At 39.6% G+C, this 25,610-nt stretch overlaps 1 protein-coding gene across 1 annotated transcript in view; it reads left to right on the top strand.

The window, feature by feature from the left end:
• LOC109097868 (GDNF family receptor alpha-2-like) overlaps window positions 1–8,880 on the top strand; it is a 48,344-nt gene extending 39,464 nt beyond the window's left edge. Inside the window, exons 6-9 of the mRNA XM_019111487.2 lie at window positions 464–604; window positions 822–1,009; window positions 4,696–4,740; window positions 7,545–8,880. Coding sequence (XP_018967032.1) covers window positions 464–604; window positions 822–1,009; window positions 4,696–4,740; window positions 7,545–7,697 — 527 coding nt within the window. The 3' untranslated portion in view covers window positions 7,698–8,880. The remainder of the gene's footprint in view (window positions 1–463; window positions 605–821; window positions 1,010–4,695; window positions 4,741–7,544) is intronic.
• The last annotated feature ends 16,730 nt before the right edge of the window (window positions 8,881–25,610 follow it).

Raw genomic sequence — 25,610 nt, 5'->3', positions numbered from 1 at the left:
TGGAGTCCCTTTTCCTAAAATTTAAAAGCCACTATATATAAATTATATTTATAAGTAAATAAATTATGATGTGCTATATTTATACTGAAAAAGTAGGCAACATGTAAAATTGTTCAAATGAAAGATTGTCATAATACTACTAGACTTTTTTTTTTTCATCTTTTTGACAATTTACATAAAATAATCTGAAATAAATAATACTGCTGCTGTGTAAATTTGTCATGCAAACCATCAGAGAAAATTTTAAATTGCATTGTTGTAGCCTTTTACCTGAAATAAATCCTGGAGGCTTAAAAATCCTGTCATTCTGTGAACAAACAGACCTCTAAAAGTGAGCAGACCAACAACCTCTGGCCATTATACTCAGCCAAACAGCACATTATACTCCAGACAGTGAGATCTATAAACCAACATGTTCCCACCTAATGAATATTTATGAGAATCTCTACCCTTGGCCTTACAGGATCAGATGTGACTCCAAACTATGTGGATGCGAGCCACACCAACATCACCATTTCCCCTTGGTGTGGCTGTCGAGGCAGTGGAAATCATGAAGCTGAGTGCGAGGCCTTCCTCCGAGACTTCAGAGAGAACACTTGCTTGAGTGAGTGGAGATGAAACCTCATGTAGCCTCACAGCCTGAATAGCCATCCTTATGGGCTTAACCTAAATAGCACATTAATGAGAAATGCTATGTTTTACGGGCATGTGATCTCTTATGCTGAGGTTTTTTTTTTTTTTTTTGCCACATGAAAATTTCATGGAAGTTTCATGCATGTGTTTTTATTTGCATATGTGTTTGTGTGTGTTTCGGTGTGCAGGAAATGCTATCCAGGCATTCGGTTATGGCACGGATGCGGGTCTAGTTCCCATCACTGAGTCTCAATCAGCGGTCCCATCAGTACGGACCAATCTGCAACCGGCTATCATCACCAAACATGTCATTAACTCAAATGATGTCAAGCAAATCGACAGTGCATGTGTTTTCTCCACATGCGCTAACCTTCAGGTAGGTCTGAAAATTTGTGTCATTCACTGCATTGTGTTATTATTACCCAGTGAATTTAAAGATGAAGTGTGCCGTTTTTATTATTAAATATTATTATTTTCAATTTCAGTTTAACCTACATTCTCAGAAAAAGGTACAAGACTGTTACAAAGGCTTAGTTACTTATATGTACACTTTAGGTACTAATATGTAACATTTAGGGGTAAATAAGGTACACAGCTATACCTTTTAGAACCTTAGTACACCACCCCAGTGACAGCTTTGTACCTTGCAGATACAAAGCTATTTGTAGGATGATATCATTAAAAAAGTGCAAACACTGATATGCTGAGGTGTTTTCAAAACATTGTTTGTTTGAGAATTCCAACCAGCCTGACACAGCAACAGCTCAACCAATGGTGTGAGTTTGGGGCGGTGCTATATGATTGACTAGCTAATAGCAAAGAGGATAGTCCTGAATTGCCCTGAATGTCAAGATCAGTGCTAAAACCTGTATCGCTGCTTTGTGCATGTACAAAAGCAAAACACACAAATTCCATTAAACTCCCCCTTAAAACTAGGCCAACACCAACTATTACAATCATTAAAATAACTGAGGGAAGCAGAATTCCTCTTTGTATGGAAAAAATAAAAATAAAAAAATCTTGTTTTACCTGAAGATATGCAGAGTGTCTAGTGGAAGGTAAAACACTTCTGTATAATTCAGTATGCAGGTGAATAATTCATAAACTGTGCGCATTTGTCAGCTCATACAGAGGCCATTTAGAGCGGACCTGCAGCATGGCTGTCCACATCAACGAGGTCTGTAATGCCTGAAAATCATGAAATATTGAGCTTTGGTGCTCAGATGGAAGATTACGTTTTGAATCAGGCCCATGAAAATCGTGTCTCTATACTCAGCTAGATAGTGTATGTTGATTATCGCATTGATTTCAAGGATGTTAGTATGATTTGTCTTGCTTACAGGAAGCTATGTAATATGTAAATGAGTGATGTCATCACAAACACTAATTTGTCAGCTAATTCAAGTTTGAAAGGACCTGCATTATAGAGATATGACTTAGTGTGACCACTTCCATCCTATCGTGCCTCGCAGTTCTGTCCTAAGTCCTGAGGATTCAGTTATAAGCCCCTGGGTACTGAAGAAAATGACTGTACTCTCTCATCCATGCTGAAACAAATTATAAAAACTCCACAGACAGAAATATCATATAGTCGCGCGGGAAATAAATATTTTAATTTATGTCTCCGGCAACTGTTGTAGGAGGCAACAGTCAATCTGTGAAAAGTGGTTATCTGACATGGCAGCTTGTATCTACTTGATTACTTGGTGCGTTTACAAGTTGAAGGTATTGAACTCGCGCTCGATGTAAAGAATTTTAGAGTATGGAATGTGTTGATTGAATAAGCAGCCATACTCAAAATTGTCAAGTCTCTGATTATGTGTGTATCTCATTGCATATATTACTGCTGTCCATAAAATGGGGAAAAACATCAATTTCCATAATATTCAGTTTTTCACCTGATACATACAGTATAATGTCAATGTTAATTTGATGTCCAATATCGATGTCAACTGATGTTGATATGTTGTTTTTAGGCTGTGTAATCCAAAGTTAAGCTAACGTCAAATACTGACGTCAAACCCGAATTTCATTCTCAACCAAAATGCGATATCTGTCCGACGCCATGTCCAAAGTCAACCTAACGTTATATTAACGTCCTGTGCCTGCTGGGACTTGTGTACCTTCTTTACCCTTAAAGGGTGCATATCAATATCTTAGAATAATATTATGTACTTTTATGGTACCATTATAAATCCTTTAGCAGTAAAAAGGGTACAAATGTGTTCCTTTGAAGCCCCAGTGACAAGCTGTTGTACACCTATTTTTTCTGAGTGCAATTTTAGCCACAAAAAATGCCCACTTTGGACATTTTAGGGTGGACATTGTCAGGCATAACACATCAGATTTTGTTTGTTTCAAGATTGCTTTACTTGATAATTGTGCTGGCTGAATCTCTGTTCAAATGCTATTCCACCTATGGCAACGTTTTATTATGAAGAAGAAAATTGGTATAGTTGCATAAAAAGAAGGCATGTTTCTACTGAATAGAATGACAATAGGCGCTTTCACAAATGCAGGTTTTCCATAAATTTATTTGCATTTTTGTGTTTAAAGTTCATGTGTGAACAGAACCAATTGTCCACAAGAAGAAAAACTTTGAAAAACATGATTATCTACATTGTGGAAACAAAAGAGCTACTTTCTATCCAAAAAGATGGATAAATTAACAGAAAGATTACTGGAACTGCTCAAGATTCTATTAAATATGACAAAATACCCAGCTCTCTTTAGGAAATATGTATTTACAACACTGAAAGCACGACATTATAAAAGAATAAGGCCATTTTTTTTGTTTATGTTGCTACAAAGGAGCAGGAAGCACTTGGTTAAACTAGATTACAGGTGGTGGGTGAATATACAGTATACAGGTTTTTGTGTTAAAATAATGTGGATGTAAAATGGCCACATCTGTTTAGCGAATTCGCCATGGAATGTTTACAGAGGGGTACAAAAGGAAATTCGTTTTCTGAGATTAATCATTTTCCTGATGCAGCCTGGGATTTGACTGCACTGTTAAATAGGGCACTGAAACTATCAGTTATTAATTATGCTTATTAATGTCATCCTCCCTGTGAAGTTCTGCTTGGGTTTCTGTGTGTTTGCCTTTGTTTCAAGCAGCTTGTTAGTCGTAAGTCAGTGTTTTATTGCTAAAAAAAAAAAAAAAACTTAGAAAAAAATTAGTGTTTCCATGCTTTCTTTCTTTCTTACTATTGCATTTTACAGCATTGTCTTCTGAACCATAAACAGCTCTAAAACTTTGCATGTTCCTTGTGGGATAAGCAATTCAAAGAATCAATCAAGCAAACCATTGTGCGATTTTTCGTAAAGCTTCTTAATTACGGTTTTACATCAAAGAGGCTGCATTTGTTTTTGTTTTTTCACGCAAACACGAGGTGTTATGTTTATAATTGTTTTGTAGCTAACAAACCATGACCAGCTGAGAACTTCTTGAACATGTTAAGTGTTTGCATATGAGTCATATCTTTCAAGTGTTAGAGTATCTAATGCATTTATTCTGCTTTATGGCACGAGAAAAAACACCTGGTTAAAACACCTTGAAGTTGATATGAGTGACATTTTGTACAGAAGTGACGACTGGCCACATGATTTCCATCTTCAGTACAATCAGCTGATTTCTCTCATTTACTGAGTATTTAAGGGTTAGGTTTGTAATGGCTGCACCGCCATCTGTCACTGGTCAGCCAAACAGAGCTGCATGCCATTGGTTGAGACAATATTGTTGTGTCTATCTATTATTTGAGAGTGCCACAGTTTACACTTCTCAGGGGAACCAAGCTGCAGATGACTTACAGTCTCTTCATGTTAAGCTCTTAACTGTGTATAAGCTAAGTAACAATCAACTTTAACATCCATATTACACAGGTCTACTACAGCTAAGTGTATGTATTTTTTTTAAAACCCAGGACTGAAATTATGTACAGTAGATTATGATGGAATGACGAATGTATAGGGCAGCCATACACAGTTAACACTGAACAGTACAGTATGCAGATTATGGTCACGTGATGGTAATAATATTAATTATTTCTATTTTCACAGGACAGTGAGCATAAGTGTCCTAACAGTTTTGAATGTGCTGATGAGGTAAGACACATTTCACCTGTACAATACATTATTACATATTTATGAAAGTCATACCTACCTTAAAACTTAAAATTTCTATACCCAGCTAATAAGGACCTTTCTCAGAACTTTGGTTAAAGTTCTGGAAAGGTTCTCTTAAAGTTATGAGCAAATGTTTTTCCTGTAACATCAATGGAATGTTCATTCAGAGTTATCTAGTCTTTACTAACATTCTCAAAAAAAAAAAAGAAAAAAAAAATGTATAGATCCCTAAAGTTGAAAAGACTAAAGTCCCAAACCCAGAGATATTCTTTATAAAAGTTAAGACTTGTCCACTCCCTCCTAAAACACCTAATTTAAACACGCCCCCACATGTCTACGTCACTGTGTGGGAAGATTTGCATAACACCGCCCAAATGTTCACGCAAAGAAAGAAGGCGTAACTCACTCACCGCCATATGTGACGCTCTGTGTTTCATTGTGAAAGTGAAACTACTTGGTTTGGCCTTCCAAAAGAGGACACAACTAGAGATCAGTGGTTAAGTTGTATTTACAACACTGTTCAAGAACAGTTCAACCCAAATATTCAGATGTGTGCAGCGCATTTTATGGAGGACTGTTTCCTGAACCTGCAGAGTAGCCTACAATGTGTCTATGCACAAAGGCTGTTTCTTTAAAGTGGTGCAGTTCTAACTAAGGACAGTCTGGCGCTTCTGACTCACAGCCTGTAAGCACGTTTTTTATATTTAAAGAATTTGCCACTGATGATTCAAATGAGAGTTTTGAGCAATGTAGACAACCACATCACACCTCTCTTTTCAGAGATAACAAATTCATAAAAAACTAAAAGTTTAAGAAATGCGATACGCAACTCGTAAAAAGACAGTATAAGTCATTATAATCAGTAATTATGTCCCCACTGGATGCAACAAATGCCTCGTTTGTAATGGGTTTAATTGGTTTTGTCTCAACGCGTCGGGAGACGGCATCACAGTATGGTAAGGGGCGTAACATTTCCGTCACACGCTTGAGGTATTCAGCCAATCACGTCAAATTATTTTGTCAAATTATTAAATGCACAGTTTTTAAAAATGGAAATTATTAGGGTTTTTTTTCTGCCTCTAATTGAAATATTTTGCCAATTTGATTGGCAGTTATTTAATAGGTGTTTCCAGTGTCCTCAATATCACTTTCCATCTTTTAGTCTAACTTTAATGACATCATGCTCCAGGACGTGACTTCATTCAGGAAAAGGTCAAGTCACCTTTATTTATATAGCGCTTTTAACAATACAGATTGTGTCAAAGCAACTGAACAACATTAATTAGGAAAACAGTGTGTAAATAATGCAAAATGACAATAGTAAAGTTTTTCAAGTTAAAGGCAGTTCATCATTGAATTAAGTGATATCATCATCCAGCTCAGTTCAGTTTAAATAGTATCTTTGCAATAATTTGCAATCAAGTCAACGATATCGCTGTAAATGAAGTGTCCCAAACTAAGCAAGCCAGAGGCGACAGCGGCAAGGAACCAAAACTCCATTTGTGACAGAATAGAGAAAAAACCTTGGGAGAAACCAGGCTCAGTCAGGGGGCCAGTTCTCCTCTCGGCCAGTCGAAAACCAGCAGTTCAATTCCAGGCTGCAGCAAAGTCACATTGTGCAGAGGACTCAACTGGTTCCTGTGGTCTTGTCCCGGTGGTTGTCTGAGACAAGGTCTTTACAGGGGATCTGTATCTGGGGCTCATCTAGTAGTCCTAGTCTCCGCTGTTTTTCAGGGCTGTAGAGGTCCTTTCTAGGTGCAGATCCACCATCTGGTCTGGATACGTACTAGATCCTGGTGACTACAGTGACCATCTGATCTGGATACAGACTGGATCTGGTGGCTATGGTGACCTCGGAATAAGAGAGAAACAGACTAATATTAGCGTAGATGCCATTCTTCTAACGATGTAGCAAGTACATCTGGTGTTAGGGAAGTGTTCCCAGTTCCGGTTGACCTAATTAATGCAGCCTAAAAATCCTTTAACGGATTTGGTTATTAGAAGCATATTAGTCTGTTATGTGTAAGCCAGTTTAAAGAGATGGGTCTTTGATCTAGATTTAAACTGCAAGAGTGTGTCTGCCTCCCGAATGGTGTTAGGTAGGTTATTCCAGAGTTTGGGCGCTAAATAGGAAAAGGATCTGCCACCCGCAGTTGATTTTGATATTCTAGGTTTTATTAAATTGCCAGAGTTTTGTATTATGGTCATACTTCCTGGTTCTAGTAAGAACTCTAGCTGCTGCATTTTGGACCAGGTGGAGTTTGTTTATTAAGCGTGCCGAACAACCACCCAATAAAGCATTACAATAATCTAACCTTGAGGTCATAAACGCATGGATTAACATTTCTGCATTTGACATTGAGAGCATAGGTCGTAATTTAGATATATTTTTGAGATGGAAAAATGCAGTTTTACAAATGCTAGAAACAAGGCTTTCTAAGGAAAGTTTGCTATCAAATAACACACCTAGGCTCCTGACTGATGACGAAGAATTGACAGAGCAGCCATCAAGTCTTAGACAGCAGCAAAAACAACAGCAGAAACATTAATTCAACAACAGTCATTGTCAGTGAAAAAGCATGTTAACAAATCAAGTTAAGATTAATAAAGTTTAAGCGCCTGAGCTTTACAAGAGCACATTTATGAAAGTCTCCGGTACACTTTTAAAGACATACCACAAACACATTCATTTTTAAACGTTTATGAGAAGGCGAGTAATTGGGAATGACACAATCTTAATACTTGAACTGAAAACTGAAAAAAAGCTTGTAATATTTCCTCAGAATGTGATGAACCCCAATATGGAGGGATCCATTGACTCGGTGGGCTCTCACCAGGCTGACAACAACAGAGCCAGACATTCATCTGTGACTTCAATCAGTGTTTCTGCCACCACACTGACACTGGCCTTTGCACTGGTCAATCAGGTTCTGTAAACACAGCCTGACCCTAAAACACCAGGAAGCATTTGATGGATTCTTCTGACCTCAAAGAACTTCTCTAAAGTGACATTGATCTTTCTCTCTCTCTTAGTGTGTGTGTATGTGTGAATCACACGCCATCTTTAAAAACTAGTCAGAACAAAAAACAACAAATCCTTTGCAGGAGCTTCTAAAAGACTCGAAACACCACTGCCCCATTGAAGAGAATGTGAGGAACGCCAGGCGGCTAACATTGAACATGGATAACTTCTACAAACATCTTATGCTAGAAGGAAACCAGCCCACTGGGTTCTCCAATATCATGACGGATGGTTGATCGAGAACAGGCTATAAAATGCAATTATGTGACCCATTGATGAACACTCTGTATATTTACCTAGAGATATAGAGCATCCATTATAAAAACAAAACTTTTCGCTATCTCACCCGCACACATCAGTACAATAGTGCTCACTGCCTTGATCATTATCAATAATTCCATGTAGATGTTTCTTTTGTTCAAAGAAAAAAAATATGGATGAAATCTCGATTTGTGCCCTCAAATTTCTTTCCGGTGAACTATGTATAAGGGTTCATCCGCAACACGTTTGGATCCTCCAATCTAGCGATATTTGGGACCTACTGCCCTGTGTACAATGTGTATAATGATGTTTGTAAGTATATGAGATTGTTTTTTTCCCTGTTTTATCTCTAAAGAACCTTTAGCATGTGCTGGAAATCTGAGCGACGCGGGGAACTAGAACAAAAGCAGAGAGCTATGTGAAATGTATCACCATGGAGAGCCGTCAGTGCCAATGATGTTTAGGCTGTTATTATGTGTAATCATTTCGTTCTTGCCAAAAGACTTGGATTATATTCAAAGAAAAATGCTCCAGGGAGAGCGGAACAAAAGATCCATTTTCGGAGAGGGTCAATTGTTGGTGTATTTTATAGTGTGCAATCTATTGTGTGGCCTTACTTTTTTGTCTTTGCTCTGTTCCTCTCTCTTATGTAATGGTTTCAGACCATACCACTTGCAGAGTACCGCCAAGACCAACTGATATGATTTCAGACGTTCAAATATAGCAGCTCCTGTGACTCAAAAAGGTCTTGGTTCATTTGTGATGCTTTAAAATGAGGCTCAAGAATGTGTCAGAAATATTTGTTTAAATCTGAATAAAAACATCCTAGTAATGTCTCGAAGAGTCATGACTTTAACAGCACCTATTGCAGAATTAAAATAGGTCTGAGTGATTATCTTGGAATAAGTTTTGAAATACTTTGTGTAACCTAAAATTTCATATTTAAAGTCAACACGAAATCACTATTGACCCTGTTTAACATTATTCTAATGAAAAAATGTTTTCATGGTCTGTTCATATCAATGTGTTATTAGAAACAGCCAGCTTGATCTTCACCTGAAATGTTCTGCTGATGTTTTCAGCTACCTTGGTTCTGGCACTATTGTTCCATTCATTTATTGCAAAGGGATTTTTTTAAAAAAAGGATTTGTTAAGAAGTTATAAGTCATCAACCAATGCAACCAGCTATGAGATGATTTACATTACAAACTGTGATTTGAAACAACAACAAAAAGTGTTAACTGGGGTGACAAATGTAATAAGGGAAAGAACATAATCCCATGAAACATTGCAAAAATTATAACAAAAACAGTGGAAAAATATAAAACTTAATCGATAGATGTTGATTGAGTATATAAAAAAACTACAATTTACATTTATTGTAAAAGTTGCAAAGATTCTATTTTGAATAAATGCTTTTCTTTTTAACTTTTTATTCATCAAAGAATCAAATAAAAATGTTTCACAGGTTCCAAAAAAAAAAAAAAAAAAAAAAAAAACATGATGCAGCACAGCAGTAATGGCTGATGAAAATTCAGCACTGCGACACAGAAATAAATTGGGAAATTTACTACACCCCTATTTGGTGTAGGCCGAGGCTCGGAACAAGTAGTTCCACTCACCATTGTCAAATCACTACCTCACTGGGTGAGATTAGATAACACTGGGAAAACGTACCTGTTCCACCTGGAACAGGGATGCTGCGGAAACCCCATCCTTCCCGAAGGAATTTTCAGGAGCAAATACACATATAGCATCCATTTAGGTGTACATGGAGAAATTGGAGGTGATTAAAACCCTCTTGGGAAGGCAGCAGTCTGCCAGGGAAACACAGGCTCTAAGGCTATACCGTGGACTATACACATACGAGCCTTCCACGGTTCTCACGGATTCATCATGAAGGCCTGGCGCCGGACATTCCGCCTCATCCAGCTGCCTAGGGCAGGGCTATTCAATTAGTTTAATTTGAAGGCCAGATTATTGAATTGAAAATTTGAAGGGGGCCAGGTGGGGGTGGTCATGCCAATGTGGGGGGACTATAAAATAAGAAATTAAATTGAAAAACATATTCGGCTGTAAAAAACAAATATTATACCAACAATAACATCATTGAAAGGTTAACATTAGTGCTATCAATTGATTAAAGTTATTTTATTTAATAAATTGCGATTACTTGCATATTAATATATTTATGTTATAATAATTTCACACTGAACCTCCAAATTAATGAGAAATAACGTAAAGATTGTATATATTAAATACGGTTTAATGGCATCTTTTTACTAAGTAGCATACTGATAATGAAGGCCAGTTTTATTGATACCAGTAATGTTACTGATATCTCTATTAAATTCATATTCCCTTAATTTTAGCCAATAATTATAGTCTTTCAACATTACAGTATAATTGAAAGCCATTATTTTTAACACTTCATAGAAAAGGCTCTGAAAAATATGACAACTTTAAATTCAAGTGAACTTAAAAGTCTTCACATAACCTATAAATTGTATATGTATAAATTATAAAATTAATATAAATTACTCATTATTCAAACTACAAAAGTTAATCAGCGACTAGAGCAGTGGAGTAATTTCTCCTTTTTCTTTTGTTTTTGATTGCCATCAATGACAGACTTCATCAGGTTTCACTTTAAAAGCAGCGCTATCTCTTTAAAACCTGATGCACATGACGTGGATCTGACACACACATTCGCTTTTCTCCCAAAATTTTACAGTCCTTTAAGACCATGTTTACGAGGTAACTCGCCATAACCGCACATTTGGATGTAATTGTGTGCATTTTTGTCTGCCGATACCACGGTCATTATACTCATTTAAATTAGAGTTGCGGATATCTCATAATCCCCTCACATGAGCGCTTGTTGGTGAGTGACTTCCTTTTCTTTTTCTTTTTCGAAACAACGGCCCGGGCCAGTGTTGCCACCTTGTGGACAAACTAATTAGAGCAAAGACAATTCGAGGCGTGTGTGCGACTCTTCTGCCGGGCCGGATGAAGATGATTGGCGGGCTGAATTAGCCAATTGAATAGGCCTGGCCTGATGGAGGATCTCCACAGGGTCTACAGTACGGACACTCTAGAGCAGTTTTAGCAAGCTGACACTAACCGGGGCCTCTCGGTGCCACTACCTGTTTGAGGTGAGAACACAGGAGGATACCGGCTCTACACAAAGGTTACAGAATCTAGCGAACGTGCTAGGGGTTGCCCAGCCCGCAGCTCTACAAATATCTGTCAGCGAGGCACCATGAGCCAGTGCCCAGGAGGATGCAACACTTCTAGTTGAGTAAGCTTGCAACCTGAATGGGCAGGGCACACCCTGTGCCTGATAATCCACAATTATGGCATCCACAATCCAGTGGGCCTTCCTCTGCTTAGAGACGGCATTCCCCGTCTGCCGGCCTCCGTAAAAGATAAAGAGCTGGTCTGAGGTCCTGAAGCTTTGTGTCTCGTCTACTTAGCATCTTCAATGCTCGGACGGAACAGAGCAAAGCCAGGCCTGGGTCTGCCTCCTCCAGGGGCAGCGCTTGCAGGTTCACCACTTGGTCTTTGAAGAGTGTAGTGGGAACCTTGGGCATGTAACCGGGCCGGGGCCTCAGGATTACCTGGGAGTCAGCCGGCCCAAACTCTAGGCACGAATCGTCGACCAAAAATGCATGCAGGTCCCCTACCCTCTTGATGGAGGCCAGTGCAGGCAGATACAGAGTTTTCAATGAAAGAAACTTTAGCTCAGCTGAATGCAAAGGCTCGAATGGGCCCTGCTGTAGTGATTTTAGCTCTAGAGTCAGGTCCCAGGAGGGTATAGAGGGGGGCCAGGAAGGATTTAACCTCCTGGCCCCTCTACGGAACTTGATGACGAGGTCATGCTTACCTAAAGACTTCCCATTCACGGGGTCATGGTACGCCGCAATAATGGCAACCTGGACTTTGGGGGTGGAGGCAGACAGCCTTCGCTCCAGCCCTTGCTGCAGAAAGGAAAGCATGACAGCAATCGGCATCTTCTTGGTGAGAAGAATACCATTCGATGAACAGGTTCCACCTCAAAGCATAAGCGTGTATCGTAGACAGTGCTCTTGCTGAAGAGATGGTGTTCACTACCTCCTGGGGTAGGTCACCTAGAATCTTTGCGTCCCATCCAGGGACCAGGCATGGGGTTTCCAAAGGTCTGGATGCGGGTGCCAAACGGTGACCCATCTCTGAGTCAGTAGATCCCTCCTCAGAGGAATGGGCCAAGGAGGGGCTGTCGCGAGGAGAACTAGTTCAGGGAACCAGGTCCAAATGGGCCAATACGGCGCCACTATCAAGACTTGCTCCTCGTACTCCCGGACTTTGCACAGTGTTTGTGCGAGAAGGCTCACTGGGGGAAAGACAGGGACAGCCCGAAGGACAGGGACAGCCCGAAGGACAGGACCTAATACTGATATGCCCATCCTTCGAACGCAAACCGCAGAAATGGTCTGTGGCGTGGAAGGATCGACACAAGAAAGTATGTGTCCTTCAGGTCGATCACTGCAAACCAATCTCGGGAATGGACATACCCAAAGATGCATTACTGCTTCAACATCTTGAACGGTAGCCAATGAAGGGCCTGGTTCAAAACTCGCAGATCCAAGACTGGCCGTAACCCACCGCCTTTCTTGGGTACAATAAAGTAAGGGCTATACAACCCCGACCTCATATTAGCTGGAGGGGCCGGTTCTATCGTGTCCTTCGCCAGTAGGACTGCAATCTCTACCCGCAGAACAGGGGCATCGGACACTTTCACTGTAGTGAAGCGGATACCGCTGAACTTGGTGGGACGCCGGGTGAACTGAATCGCATAGTTGAGGCTGATGGTCTGCAGAAGCCAGCAAGACGGGCTGGGTAGCACTGACCAGGCGCTTAGAAACCGTACAAGCAGGACCAGTGGAACCACAGCCGTACCCACAGTGGGACAGCGAGGTGGAACACAGGGACCCAATTTGGGCGGCTTGTGAGCGGGCCGGAGAGGGGTGTGAGTGTGGGGTGCGTGAGTAGGGCCCTTGTTGAAACTCTCGAACCGCCCTCTGCTGTCATCTGGTGAAGGAGGAGGATGAGTGAGGCCCTCGGCGACGAGCAGGCTGGGGCGCTGTGGCTGGCAGATGGGTGGAGGCAGCAGCTGCCCGCCTGGCAGAAGGTTGGACCACCTCAGTCTGCTCCAATGCAGCCGAGAACTGCTGGGCCAGGTTCTCGACCGCGTCACCGAAGAGGCCGGTCTGGGACACAGGGGCATTATGGAACCGATCTTTGTCAGCATCCCTCATTTCAACCAGACTCCTGGACCACAAGAGTGGACATCGCATGACCTAGATAACTCACAGTAGCTTTCGTCACTCGGAGCGCGAGGTCAGTGGCGGTTCTGAGTTTTTTCAGAACTTCCGGATCGTGACCACCCTCATGCAGGTCCTTCAGTGCCTTGGCCTGGTGCACCTGCAGTAACACCACAGCATGTAAGGTGGAAGCAGCTTCCCCACAAGCCGTATAGGCATTGCCAGTTAGACCAGACAAATGCCTACCGGCCCGGGAAGGAAGCACCGGGTCTCCCCACCAGCAGGAAGCAGACTTAGGACACAACTGCGCTGCTACCGCCTGCTCTGGGGGAATCGCCGAATACCCCTTCGCCATCGAGGGTGGTGAGGGAGGAGGAGCCAACCGGCCAGTTTCTGGCCGTCCACGACCTGGTAAGCTTGTCATGCACTTCTGGGAAGAAAGGCACCGGGGCGGTGCGCTGATAACCAGCTCGAGCCACCTCGAGAAACCAATCCTCCCACCTCGAGGGCTAGGGACGCGTTGGACTTGAGCCCTACCCACTCAGCCGCCCGGGAAAGCATAGCTGTCATCTCTGGATCCAATTCAGGCTTTGCCACCGTCCCGGAGGGTGGCAGCGCGGCCGAATCTTCATCGGACAGCTCTCCTTCCGATGCTGAGATCGACCTCTGGTACTGCAGCCTGAAGTGCACAACCCACTCGACTCGGGAACGACCACCACTGAAGCGCCGTCTCACCAACACACAAAGCTTCCAAGAGCGTGCTGAACTCGTAGTTCACAACTAGACACAGTTTGAGCAGAACGATATTAACACTCGGCTCTGAAGCAAAAAGCTGGTATGCATTGCAACTGCTGCCTTATTATACTCACGCTGTGATCAGCAGCAGCTGGATGCAATAATTGCATGCCAATGTGCATTGGCTCGTTTAGTTTACACTCAAAATAGATTGGTCTATCGAAGCGATATCCCAATTCGTCGGTCATCTTATAGAAGCAATCGTTGCTGCCATTAAACTGGAAAGAGTAATAGAGTCCATCATTCTACATTGAGCAAGTTTATTCTCAAGTTGGAGACATTCAAAATAGACACCAATCCTCGAGTGGATGTCCCAGCAAATTCACATCCGACCGTGTAATGCTCAGAGAAATGACAGATAACCTAAAAACTAGACTACACTACAGACTCTACAGGCCTCAGTTAAGATGTTAAATGATAAAGTTCATGACAGTACAGTTAGAAAAATATGGGACAAGTATGGCATGTTTGGAATGCTTGCCAGAAGAAAGCCTCTTCTATGAAAAAAATTAAATAAAAATAAAAATATGGCAGCATGGTTTAGGTTTTCAAAGTTGCATCTGACCAAATCATGAGACTTCTAGAACAATGTCCTTTGAACAGACTAGACCAAAGTGGAGATGTTTTGCCATAATGCACAGTGCCATATTTGGTTGAAATCCATAAGGCACAAATGCTTGTGGAGCGGTGATTATTTTGGGCTTGTTTTATAGCTACAGGACCTGGAAGTCATTGAGTTGACCATATAAACTCCTCTGTTTATCAAACTATTCTAGAGTCAAATGTGAGGACAGTTAAAGCTGGGCCAAAATTGGGTCATGCAACAGGACAATGATCCCAAGCACACCAGCAAATCTACAACAGAACGGCTGATAAGAAAAGAATAGCTCATTCAAAGTCCAGAGCTCATCCTGACTGAAATGCTGTGGTGAGAGCTGTGCATAAACAAATGCCCACAAACCTCAAAAACTGGAGCAGTGTTGTAAAGAAGAGTGGGCCAAAATTCTTCCAGAACAATGTGAGAGACTGATGAAGTCATACAGAATATGACTACTTCAAGTTATTGCTGCTAAAACTGGATCTACAGGCAGTTGAATCATAGGGTGTCCAATCTTTGTCACACATGGCTTTTCCATCTTGGATTTATTTTTGTGAAATAAATAATGACAAGGTGTGATATGTTATGTGATATTGTTCATCTGAGGCTTTATTTTCCAAATTTTAAGACTTAACAAGGACCAGAAAATATTTTATTACATCTTAGCTGTTACAGAAAACTCATCAAATTTGTGTTTTTAAACGTTTTAAATTTCACCAAGCTGATTACTCACTAAAAACTCCCAAAGATCACGTTTTGTCATTTTAAGTCTTATTTTGACAAAACAAAGTGGTTATATCTTAGTGTGTGAGATGTTTCTTTACTTTTTTAAATTAGTCTTCCCATTAACGCCATTATATTGTTCATTAAGACTGATTCTGGACCACACACAAACACAACAGGTAGGATTTATCACATGAACCAATCACAGCTGAACATAAGTCATATCCAATCATATCACAAAGGAGGCACGATCATGGGTAATGTAGTTTTGAAATAATGCAAACTGATGGCTTCAACAAAAGCATATACTGTCTATCAACATCTTGTATGTCTGTTCTTTTGGTTATCATTAAATACGAGTTTCCTTTGAAGAAAATAAATGGAATTTTTACTTCCAGAACCTGACTTTTGTACTCTATTGGTTAATTTTACTCAATAGCAAACTTGCATTTGGTCAGGCTCCAAAAAATCCATCACATAGGAAAAATGGGTTACATTTCACTCTGACTTTAAATGTGTCTCTCATCATGTGTGAACAACAAGTGACGTACTAAATGTTGCTTGTTTTGGAAGAAAACAAGTCTGATCAGATTTTTCCCCAGAGAGACTGTCATTTCATAAACACATAGTAAACAGCTGTGAGAAACACCGCTGCCCCACAGAAATCAGCTCAAGGTCTGATGATAATCCTTTGCAGTTACAAATGGAATCAACACACAAACACATGGACGTTGTCGCTGCGAGATGTTTGCTGTCAAAGTGCCTGCCAGCTTTGGCAATTCAGTTGCTTTTACTATTTATTGATGCTTCGGCTTATTTGTTGCTGGAGCTTCATGGGTTATTTTTCTCCCTAAGATCATTAATGCATTTAACCTTCTAATTTTATCCAAAGTGACAGAAAAATACTCACAAATGCTCGGCCAACACATTGCAAGCATACTCTTATTGACAGTGACAACACGTGCTCACTGAGAGTACAACAGATTGAATTATTATTAAGGTTAAATATAAAAATTTTGACGTTTTAAGTTGCAATCACAGATTTTAATCATTAGACTGCATAATGACAAACTTAAGTATAATATATACCCATGAGATACTACATTTAGCTATTTCCTGTTTGCCATCTTGATGTCCTCCATCAGTGACTCTCCATCTGCTCCACTTCCCCCATCATCTAACCATCATGTGTCTATCTCTCTTCACTAGTTTGTCTCAAAACATGACAGCTAATTAATAATCTAAAGGTCCACATCTGCTGTTCAACTACAAGGGCAGTTTAAAACAGCAAAACAACGCATTAATTTTCTTATTTGAGACAGTTTTCATAACATATTACATCATTAACATAATTTGAGTAAAGCATTATGTAAATATATTTGAAAACATAGATTTTGAATCACATATTTGTATAGAATAAATATAGAAAGATAAACTGTAAAACTTCTTACAAAACGAATGCAAATTGTTGACCGTCCAATGAGATTTCTAATGAAAACATACAGTATAGTCATACAAACTTTATTTTTATGGAAAATGGAAACCTGTGATACTTATCCTCAACTTCCTGTGCAAATCTGCCTTCCATCTGATGTAATCACTTAAGCATAGTCATATGCAGGTATGTGTGAACTCATCCATTTAGCTTCCATTCAGCCACAAGCACTGCCTGTGGCCTTCTGGGACTTCATCATGCTGGCTGGTTAACATCTGCTGAAATTTGCATTGCACTGCATAATAAAGTGCCAAATAAAGAAGCACTTACTGTATGTAAAAGAATAGCAAACAGGTCAAATAATAGCACTGCGGTATTAATGCAAGAAGAGATATTAATATGCATTCATAAGTACTAATTTTACACCTAAAGTAATTTGGCTTTAACATTTACATTTATGGAGACTACATTTATAGACTAGCTAGCTAGTCACACTGGAAATCCAGCACAATCTTTTTAAAAATATATGGTATATTAATATAATGAAGAGTTATATGGTTACCTATGGAATCTTGTACAATTGGATAGCATACTGTTTCTTTAGCTGTTTGAAAACATATCTGAGACGAAAAAGATCAAAATTAAAAAAAATTAGACAAAGTTATGGATAGGTCAACTCGGCAAGTTCAACTTTAAGTGCCTAAGTGGTCCCACAATGTTGCTACTTGAGTCTAACTTAAAAAGGCAGTTCACCTAAAAATCAGTCATCATTAACTCACCCTCATGTCATTCCATATTTTTTATGACTTCATTCTGTGAAATGCAGAATGACATTTTGCAAAACATTTTTAGACTTCACAGCAAGATGCTGCCCAGTTTGAGTCCCTGAGCTAGGAGGCTTTTCTGTGTGGATTTTGCAGGTTTTCCCTGTCTCTGCATACAGTAGATGGAAAAATCTTATAATACCAAGACTGTTTGGTTACCAACATTTTTCAAAATATCTTCAAATGCCGTCCAGATCAGTTACAAAGTCTGATTTTCTGGCTTCTTCTCTAAAAACCAACTCTCTGATTTTCGTCTGAAATTTAAGTTGCGCAATATTAATTCAAATAAACTCCAGATGGAGTCTGATAGGTTCTAACTCAATCTGACATAATTACATCATTATACACATGGTGCAGCTGATTAATTTCTTTTCACATCAGCAGCCAAATAACTTGCGGCTCAGCATTCAAATACTTGGCTACAGCTTGTTGTAGCAGCTTCAGTGTGCTTCAGAAACCCTTCACCTTCCCCAGCTCCACCTGTCTAGATCAGCTACAGGGTGATTTCATGCATGTTATATAAGGGGGTTATTTCATATATGTTATATGTCCTGCAGCAGCAGTATTTCTTACATGCTCACAGCAGCATGTCTGTGGATGTGTTTGCAGTAGTAAGTTTTAGTACTTGCTCTGCTGCAGCAGCATAGCAGATCTATTGCAGATCTATTGCAGCAAGACATGTTTATTACAATGCTAAACTCTCTGAGATTTGACAGAAATCATTTAAAAAATGACACTTTCAATTGTGCTGATGCTCAAGAATACTGCTTGAGTGAATTTGCTGAGGTATCTTTTTGATATTACTTTAAAATAGCGGTGAAAAAAATAAATGAAATACATTGCTTAAAGGGGTCATGAACCACCTTTTTTATTATTTTGTACTGTCCTCTGAGGTCCCCTTATAATGTTATCAAGATTTTTACATGAATAATAATAATAATAATAATAATAATAATAATAATTTAGAAGAAATAGGCTATATTCTGTCCTGTTTTTAACCCCCTCATCAGAACACTTCATTTGAATAGGCATGACAGATTGTAGACTCGGAAGTACTGTAAACACCTACTGCTATGATTGGCTAAAAGTTGTGTATGTTTGAACGCATAAATACTCAGTACATATCAAACGATCTGTAAGAAGAGACAAAGCAATAGTGACCACATAGTAAAAACAGTTACTCACACTTGTGTGTTGTGACATTACTGTTGGATCCAATATAGTCTTTCTGAAAATCCCACGTCGAATTGTGCCTTGTTTGTAAATTAATCTGTGGATGAATGAATCCAAAATAAAATGAATCCGAAAATGAAGTGAACAAAGGACAGAGTTCTTATTGACATGGTTTGGAACATCATTAAAAATAAAGTTAATTCACTCTTTCCTGATGTTGGGATCAAAAGGAAGGCAGTGTTTAGCCACACTATTACATTTTGGCAGACTGGCTTCAATATAAGCTGTTTTTAGATTAATGAGAAATTTTTGAGTTCTGAAACTTACAGGATGTTTTATAGCACAATTACCTCATATATCAAAATATCAAGGGAATTTTGGTTTCTTAGTTGATGTCCCCCTTTAAGTTAATTTTGCTTAAATGCTGATATCTTTCAGAGATAATAAACTTTTAATTTAGCACAGCTACACTCGGTAGTAAAGGAAAACTCCATTCTGCCTCAAATTGCTAAGCAACAAGAACACAGGGATTATAGTAATTGTCTAATCCATGCAGTAGCACCATCTTGAAAACCTGAGGGGGTTCAGACAGACAAAAGTGGCTGATTAGAGAATATATGCTCTGAGGTTAAGATGTGGTGTAAACTACTGCCAGATTTTGGGGCTATACTGACACTGGGTGCCCTGAGGAAAATTAAGTAATCATTTTCAAAACAATTTAAATTTTAAATCTGCTTTCACGAGTTGATCCATGATTAAATGACATTACACTTTTTATTTAAAAAAGCATCATGATCAGATGCATTATTTAGAGACTTTTTACAGACTGATTTCCACAGTTAACAGTAAATCTAGCAAGTTTTTATAATTTTAATAAAAAAATGAATGTACATTTATAACACTATACATGGTGTTACATTACCTTTGCATTAAAATACTGAAAATGCTGCTGCATTTCTAATACAATATACGAAGGAATGACTGCAAACTTGAAATATTTCTCTCTTCTGACCAATGTAATCAATATCTCAATACCCCCTCCCCCCTTTTGTAAAGTCATAGAAACGCTATCTTAGATTCTTTATTTTGTTATTTGAGCAAATGGGAACTCAAAAATTATATTTGTTGTCATTTCTGTTCACTGCTTTAGAAGTTTAATGACTACTGTCGCTTCTGAGAACCTCGAAAATATGAAAAGGGTTCACTGAAATCGATTGCTAGTCAAGTCCCTCGATTGGTGTGCAAAGCGTTTGAACTACTAAAGTAGAGCACCCTAAATCAACACAGAGCGAAGATTTCATGGCCATTAGGATGCTACCTTGAGATTTTAGGCACAGTAGTCATTGGGATGGAGCCATACTCTGGCTTTTGGTCAAAATTGCAGCATATTTCAATGAAAGCACTCCATTTAAATAACTACCTGAACATTTCTGTCACTTTTAAATTGGAGTCCCTGAGTGCTGAATTCTCAAACAATATTTTATTAGGTGCTCTATTATGGAGATGTGAAACATGCATGCGGCTAATAAAGCTGATACAAAAGGTGACATTGAGGAAGAACTCAATAGGCTGGAAATTAGCCAGCTCAGTGGGCAGATGGGCTTTTGACAGAAATATTGAGCCCCAGCAGTCTGAAATGGGTGGACCAGAATAAGCATAACTACAGAAAAAGAACAGCAAATGCAGAAAAATCAAACCAACAGCCGACAGGTCTGCCATCCCCAGGGAAGGATGACATAAACAAACATGAGAGCAAACATTATCTGAGCAGGTGGGTGGGAAAATGCTAAAATAGTCCATGATAGAGATATGCCGTCTGCATGACAGAGATATGCACATTGCTCTGACAGGTCAGTTAAAGCTCAATTCTAGTAGTGCACTGGGTGACCAAAGGTGCCTTCGGGGAATGACGGCAGTAATTATCATCATGGCACGGCACCGTTTTATAGCGGAGATGGATATGTCAAGAAAGATCTCTACAAAAACACTGAGGGTCTCAACCTTCCGGCGGCACCAAACGGCAGCTTCACAGCAATCTTCACAAGAGGAAGTGTCGACTAGAAGACTATAAAAGGACTGAAAGAGAGGTTTGATATAGCCGCTTGCTTCCAGAGGATAAAAAGGCACCGTGAACTAAGAATGACTAAAACATGACACATACATCTTTATTCTTGACCCACTTGATGCTTATTCATTAGCTATGCTCTGATTGGTCGTTCAGATCATACGTTACAGACTTTATTAGATGTCATAGTGAAAAAGAGGGTATGACAAACACATAAGCTATACTGAAACACAGCTGTGTACTGTATGGTGCAGATATGACTTCTCATTGTGAAACTGATAATAGGCTGTGCACATAAGGCTCTTTAGCACGAAATGGATATTGAGAAAATGTGACAAGAAGCAAGCCCATATGGTATATGCAGAATCATTTAATTGCAATTAAGTGTGTGATCTCACAGTTCTATGAAGCATTTTAATTAACGAACTGACACATATCTAGACTTTTTCTCGGTTTATGTGTTAACCTAATCTTATATTATAGTGATTCTCAGCTGAATTGCTTCAGATTTTATTTGGGGAATAAGTGTCAACAGAATACCAGTCCTTTTTTTTTTTGGTAACACTTAACTTGAAGGGGTGTGTATAAGACTGACATGACACCTACATAATCATGACATGACGTCATAAATATGAAGGCGGTTTTATGCATGTTTATGACAACTGTCAATAAGTGCCATTCACTCAGTTATGTCATTTTTAATGCAAAGATGACATTGTTTGAGATGTCTTTATGATGACAACTTAAACCAATACATCATAACCTGTCAGTGTCATGGTCGTGACAGCTTGACATTACCAGGACAACATAACCTGTCATAAATCTATCATGAACATGACACAGCAGATTAATTATCAGACTTAAAAAATTCCTTAACTTTATGGGTTAACATTATATTAACTGTCATGTGGTTGGTTTTGATATTGGCTGTCATGAGGCAGCCATTATAATTGTGTCTGATCACTTTTACTCAGTGGTACAAACTGAATATGTCATTAAGTGTTAATACGGTGTCAAATTTTTTTTATGACAGAATCATGAATACTTTTCTTGACCTCAACTACAGTGGTACTAATTGAGTTGGTCATCATTAAGTGTTAATACTCTGTATTTTATAACAACGTCATGAATATTTTTCATTATTATTTTTTTTTCAGTTTCCTCTAACAGAAGGTCAGATAATAGGCAATTTCAAATGTCATAAAAAAGTCTTAGATAAATAAAATCAATCGTCCAATATTAATAATAATAATTAAAATTGCTAAAACTATATTTTATTGTATTTGAAGAGCAATTCACACAAAATTAAATGAAAACAGTACAATGGTGGTTTAAGCCATGCAGTGTTTGGCTCATATCACTGCAAAATAAGTTAATTACAGCATCCCGAACATTTATATTTTCTTGACATGCTTTTTTACATCATAGATAAGTCCACCTAAGACACCATCATAATGGCGTAAGTTACACCTATCCGTTTTATTTATATTACATTATTTACACATTTATGAGCATGTAACCCTACCACTGCCCCTTAACCTACCATAAAACACAACATATAACATGCAGATACAACAACCGTCATAATTTATTCAAAAAGTATTAATATTCCAAGTCTTCTGAGGCAAAATAATTGATTTGTGAGAGGAATAGACAGTCTCCCGCCGCCACCGTAAAGCGCTTCCTGTGTGCTGCAGTATGCGCACAAATTCAAATAATGCCGCCAGAAGAAGCCTTACGTCAGCCTTGATTGTGAAATGCTATTGGCTCTTGTATGTCTCGTGACTGATTGCATCATTTTACGGGACGGGTAGTATGCTTTTGAGTGCGTTAATGGAGCGGGATCATTTTCAGTGATTAAAACCTTATATTTTACTTTTTTCTTCGCATAAAGTCATCGTATGGCTACAGAATGACTTGGAATGCAACACAACTTGTTTATAATGCTTTTTTACTGCTTGTTTATGGCCAGTTTTTGCAATGAATACCTGTGACTGCACATATTTGCCTGTTACGTTTTATAGTGTTCAGAAGTGGGTAGGTTTAGGGTAGGGGTGGTTATATGCTCCAAAAAAAAAATAAAAATATATAAAAAAATATCTATATTTATACACATATTTTTTTACAAACAAATGCATGCAAACCATTAAATTAAGACAAACAACTGAAAACAATGGAGGATCCTGCATGTCAAAAAATTACGCTAAAGGGTACCTTGAGCATCAAAAAGCGATTCCAAATGTGGTCCTGAGCAAGCTTCAATATGTGACGAGTAGAGAGTGAGAACGTTTGGCATTTTGAGGTGAGTTTTCAATGACTCAGGAGTACGATTTCCTCTATGACAAATTCAATTTGTACCACTGTAGTTGAGGTCAAGAAAATTATTCATGACACTGTTATATGATTATTTTGACAGAGTAACACTTAATGACATTTTAATGACAATTTCAATTTGTAACATTGAATAAAAGTGGTCAGAAAAATATTCATGACACAATTATAATGGCCTTATGACAGCCAATGTCAAAAACAACCAGATGACAATTTAATGTAAATGTTAACCCATAAAGCTAAGTAATTTCTTAATTTTGATAATTAATCTGCTGTGTCATGTTCATGATAGATTTATGACAGGTTATGTTGTCTTGGTAACATCAAGCTGTCATGACAAAGACACTGACAGGTTATGATGTATTGCAGGGTTATTCAAATCTTACCCTCGAGGGCCAGTGCACTGCAGAGTTTAGCTCCAACCCTGATCAAACACACCTGAGCATGCTAATCAGTGTCTTCAGGATCATTAGAAAATCACAGGTAGGTGAGTTTGATCAGGGTTGGAGCTAAACTCTGCAGTGTACTGGCCCTCAAGATAAGATTTGAATAGCCCTGATGTATTGGTTTATGTCGAGTTGTCATAAAGGCATTTTAATCAATGTCATCTTTGCATTAAAAAATGACATAACTGAGCGAATGACACTTCACCACATAAAACCTCATTCATGTTCATGACACGTGTCGCGTCATGATTATGAAGGTGTCATGTCAGTCTCATGCACACCCCTTCAAGTAAAGTGTTACCCTTTCTTTCTTTCTTTCTTTTTTGGAACCTGTGATACTTTTTTTCAGGATTCTCTGATTAATAAAAAGTAAAAAAGAACAGCATTTATTTAAAAAAGATATCTTTGTAACAATATATGTACACTGCTGGTGTCACATTCCCCTAAGGTGAGGAGCGAGAAACAAGGCGTAAACTCACAACGGTTCTTTTAATCCATAAATCCAAGGGGGAACATGGGGCAGACAGGAAAACAGGAGACTGAGGTGTAGACCTACAATCTTGGACAAAGACAGACAGCACAGACGGGGGCTTATAAACACAGGGCAATCGGGGGAACACAGGCGCATGGGGAGGGAAACACACACAAGACATGGAACAGAGTCTGACATTACTCCCCTCTCCCGGAAGGCGTGTCCTTGCGCCACACAACATCCAACAGGGAGGGGGGTGGGTGCTCTGGAGGTCCCTTAGGACAGCCAGCGGTACCCGTTTGAGGCGCCATGGTGGATCAGGAGCTTTGGGAGGCCATGGCGGATCTGGAGACTCATGAGACCATGGCGGAGCAAGCAGTTCAGGAAACCAAGGCGGAGCCACCTCCGAGGCCGAGGCCGTGGCCCCAGCTCCCCTCCCGGCCTCTACGGCTGGATCAGGAGCCCTCCCTGGGCTAAACGAGAAATCAGAAGCCCTCCCTGGGGATCAGGAGCCCTCCCTGGGCTTAACTGGGGATCCAGAGCCCTCCCTGGGCTTAACTGGGGATCTGGAGCCCTCACTGGGCTCGACGGGTAGTCAGAAGCCTTCCCTGGGTTCAACTGGGAAGCGCTTATGAGGTGCTGGCACTGGAGGGCGCACTGGAGGAGCAAACAGAGCAAGATGCTTTTGAGGAGCTGGTATTGGAGCGAGCTTGAGGGCTGGAGGTGACACGGGAATGAGCTCTGGGGCTGGAACAGACACGGGAGTGAGCTCTGGGGCTGGAGCCGACACGGGAGTGAGCTCTGGGGCTGGAGCCGACCGCCTTCTGCTCCTTAGATTCTTATTCTGGTTCAGGGTGAAAGGTGTGGTCAGCGGGCTTAAGTGAGCCCCGACTGGCAGGCTTGCCACAGGAGCAACCGATGGGCTTGCCATAGGAACAGCCGGCAGGCCCACCATAGGAGCGGCCTGCAGGCTTGCCATGAGAATTCAGCTTAGCATAAGAGGAATAAGTATATTTTAAATTATAGCCTATTAAAATAGTAAAATGCTGTTTTATACTGTAATAATATTTCATAATACTGTTTTGTATATACAGTATCTCACAGAAGTGAGTACACCAGCGGTTTAGACATTAATGGCTGTGTGTTGAGTTATTTTGAGGGGACAGCAATTTTTTTTTTACACTCACTACCTTACATTGTAGCAAAGTGTCATTCCTTAAGTGTTGTCACATGAAAAGATAAAATATTTACAAAAATGTATGTATATATATATATATATATATATATATATATATCCCAACTTCTGAATGTGTAATGTGTGTGTGTGTGTGTGTGTGTGTAAAATAAATGCAGCCTTGATGAGCAGAAGAGACTTCTTAAAAATCAATAAAAATGACTGAT

Source organism: Cyprinus carpio, chromosome B10 (assembly GCF_018340385.1).
Source record: "Cyprinus carpio isolate SPL01 chromosome B10, ASM1834038v1, whole genome shotgun sequence".
Classification (NCBI taxonomy): domain Eukaryota; kingdom Metazoa; phylum Chordata; class Actinopteri; order Cypriniformes; family Cyprinidae; genus Cyprinus; species Cyprinus carpio.
The sequence above is the reverse complement of the archived record's forward strand: the minus strand, read 5'-3'. Positions and strand labels throughout refer to the sequence as shown.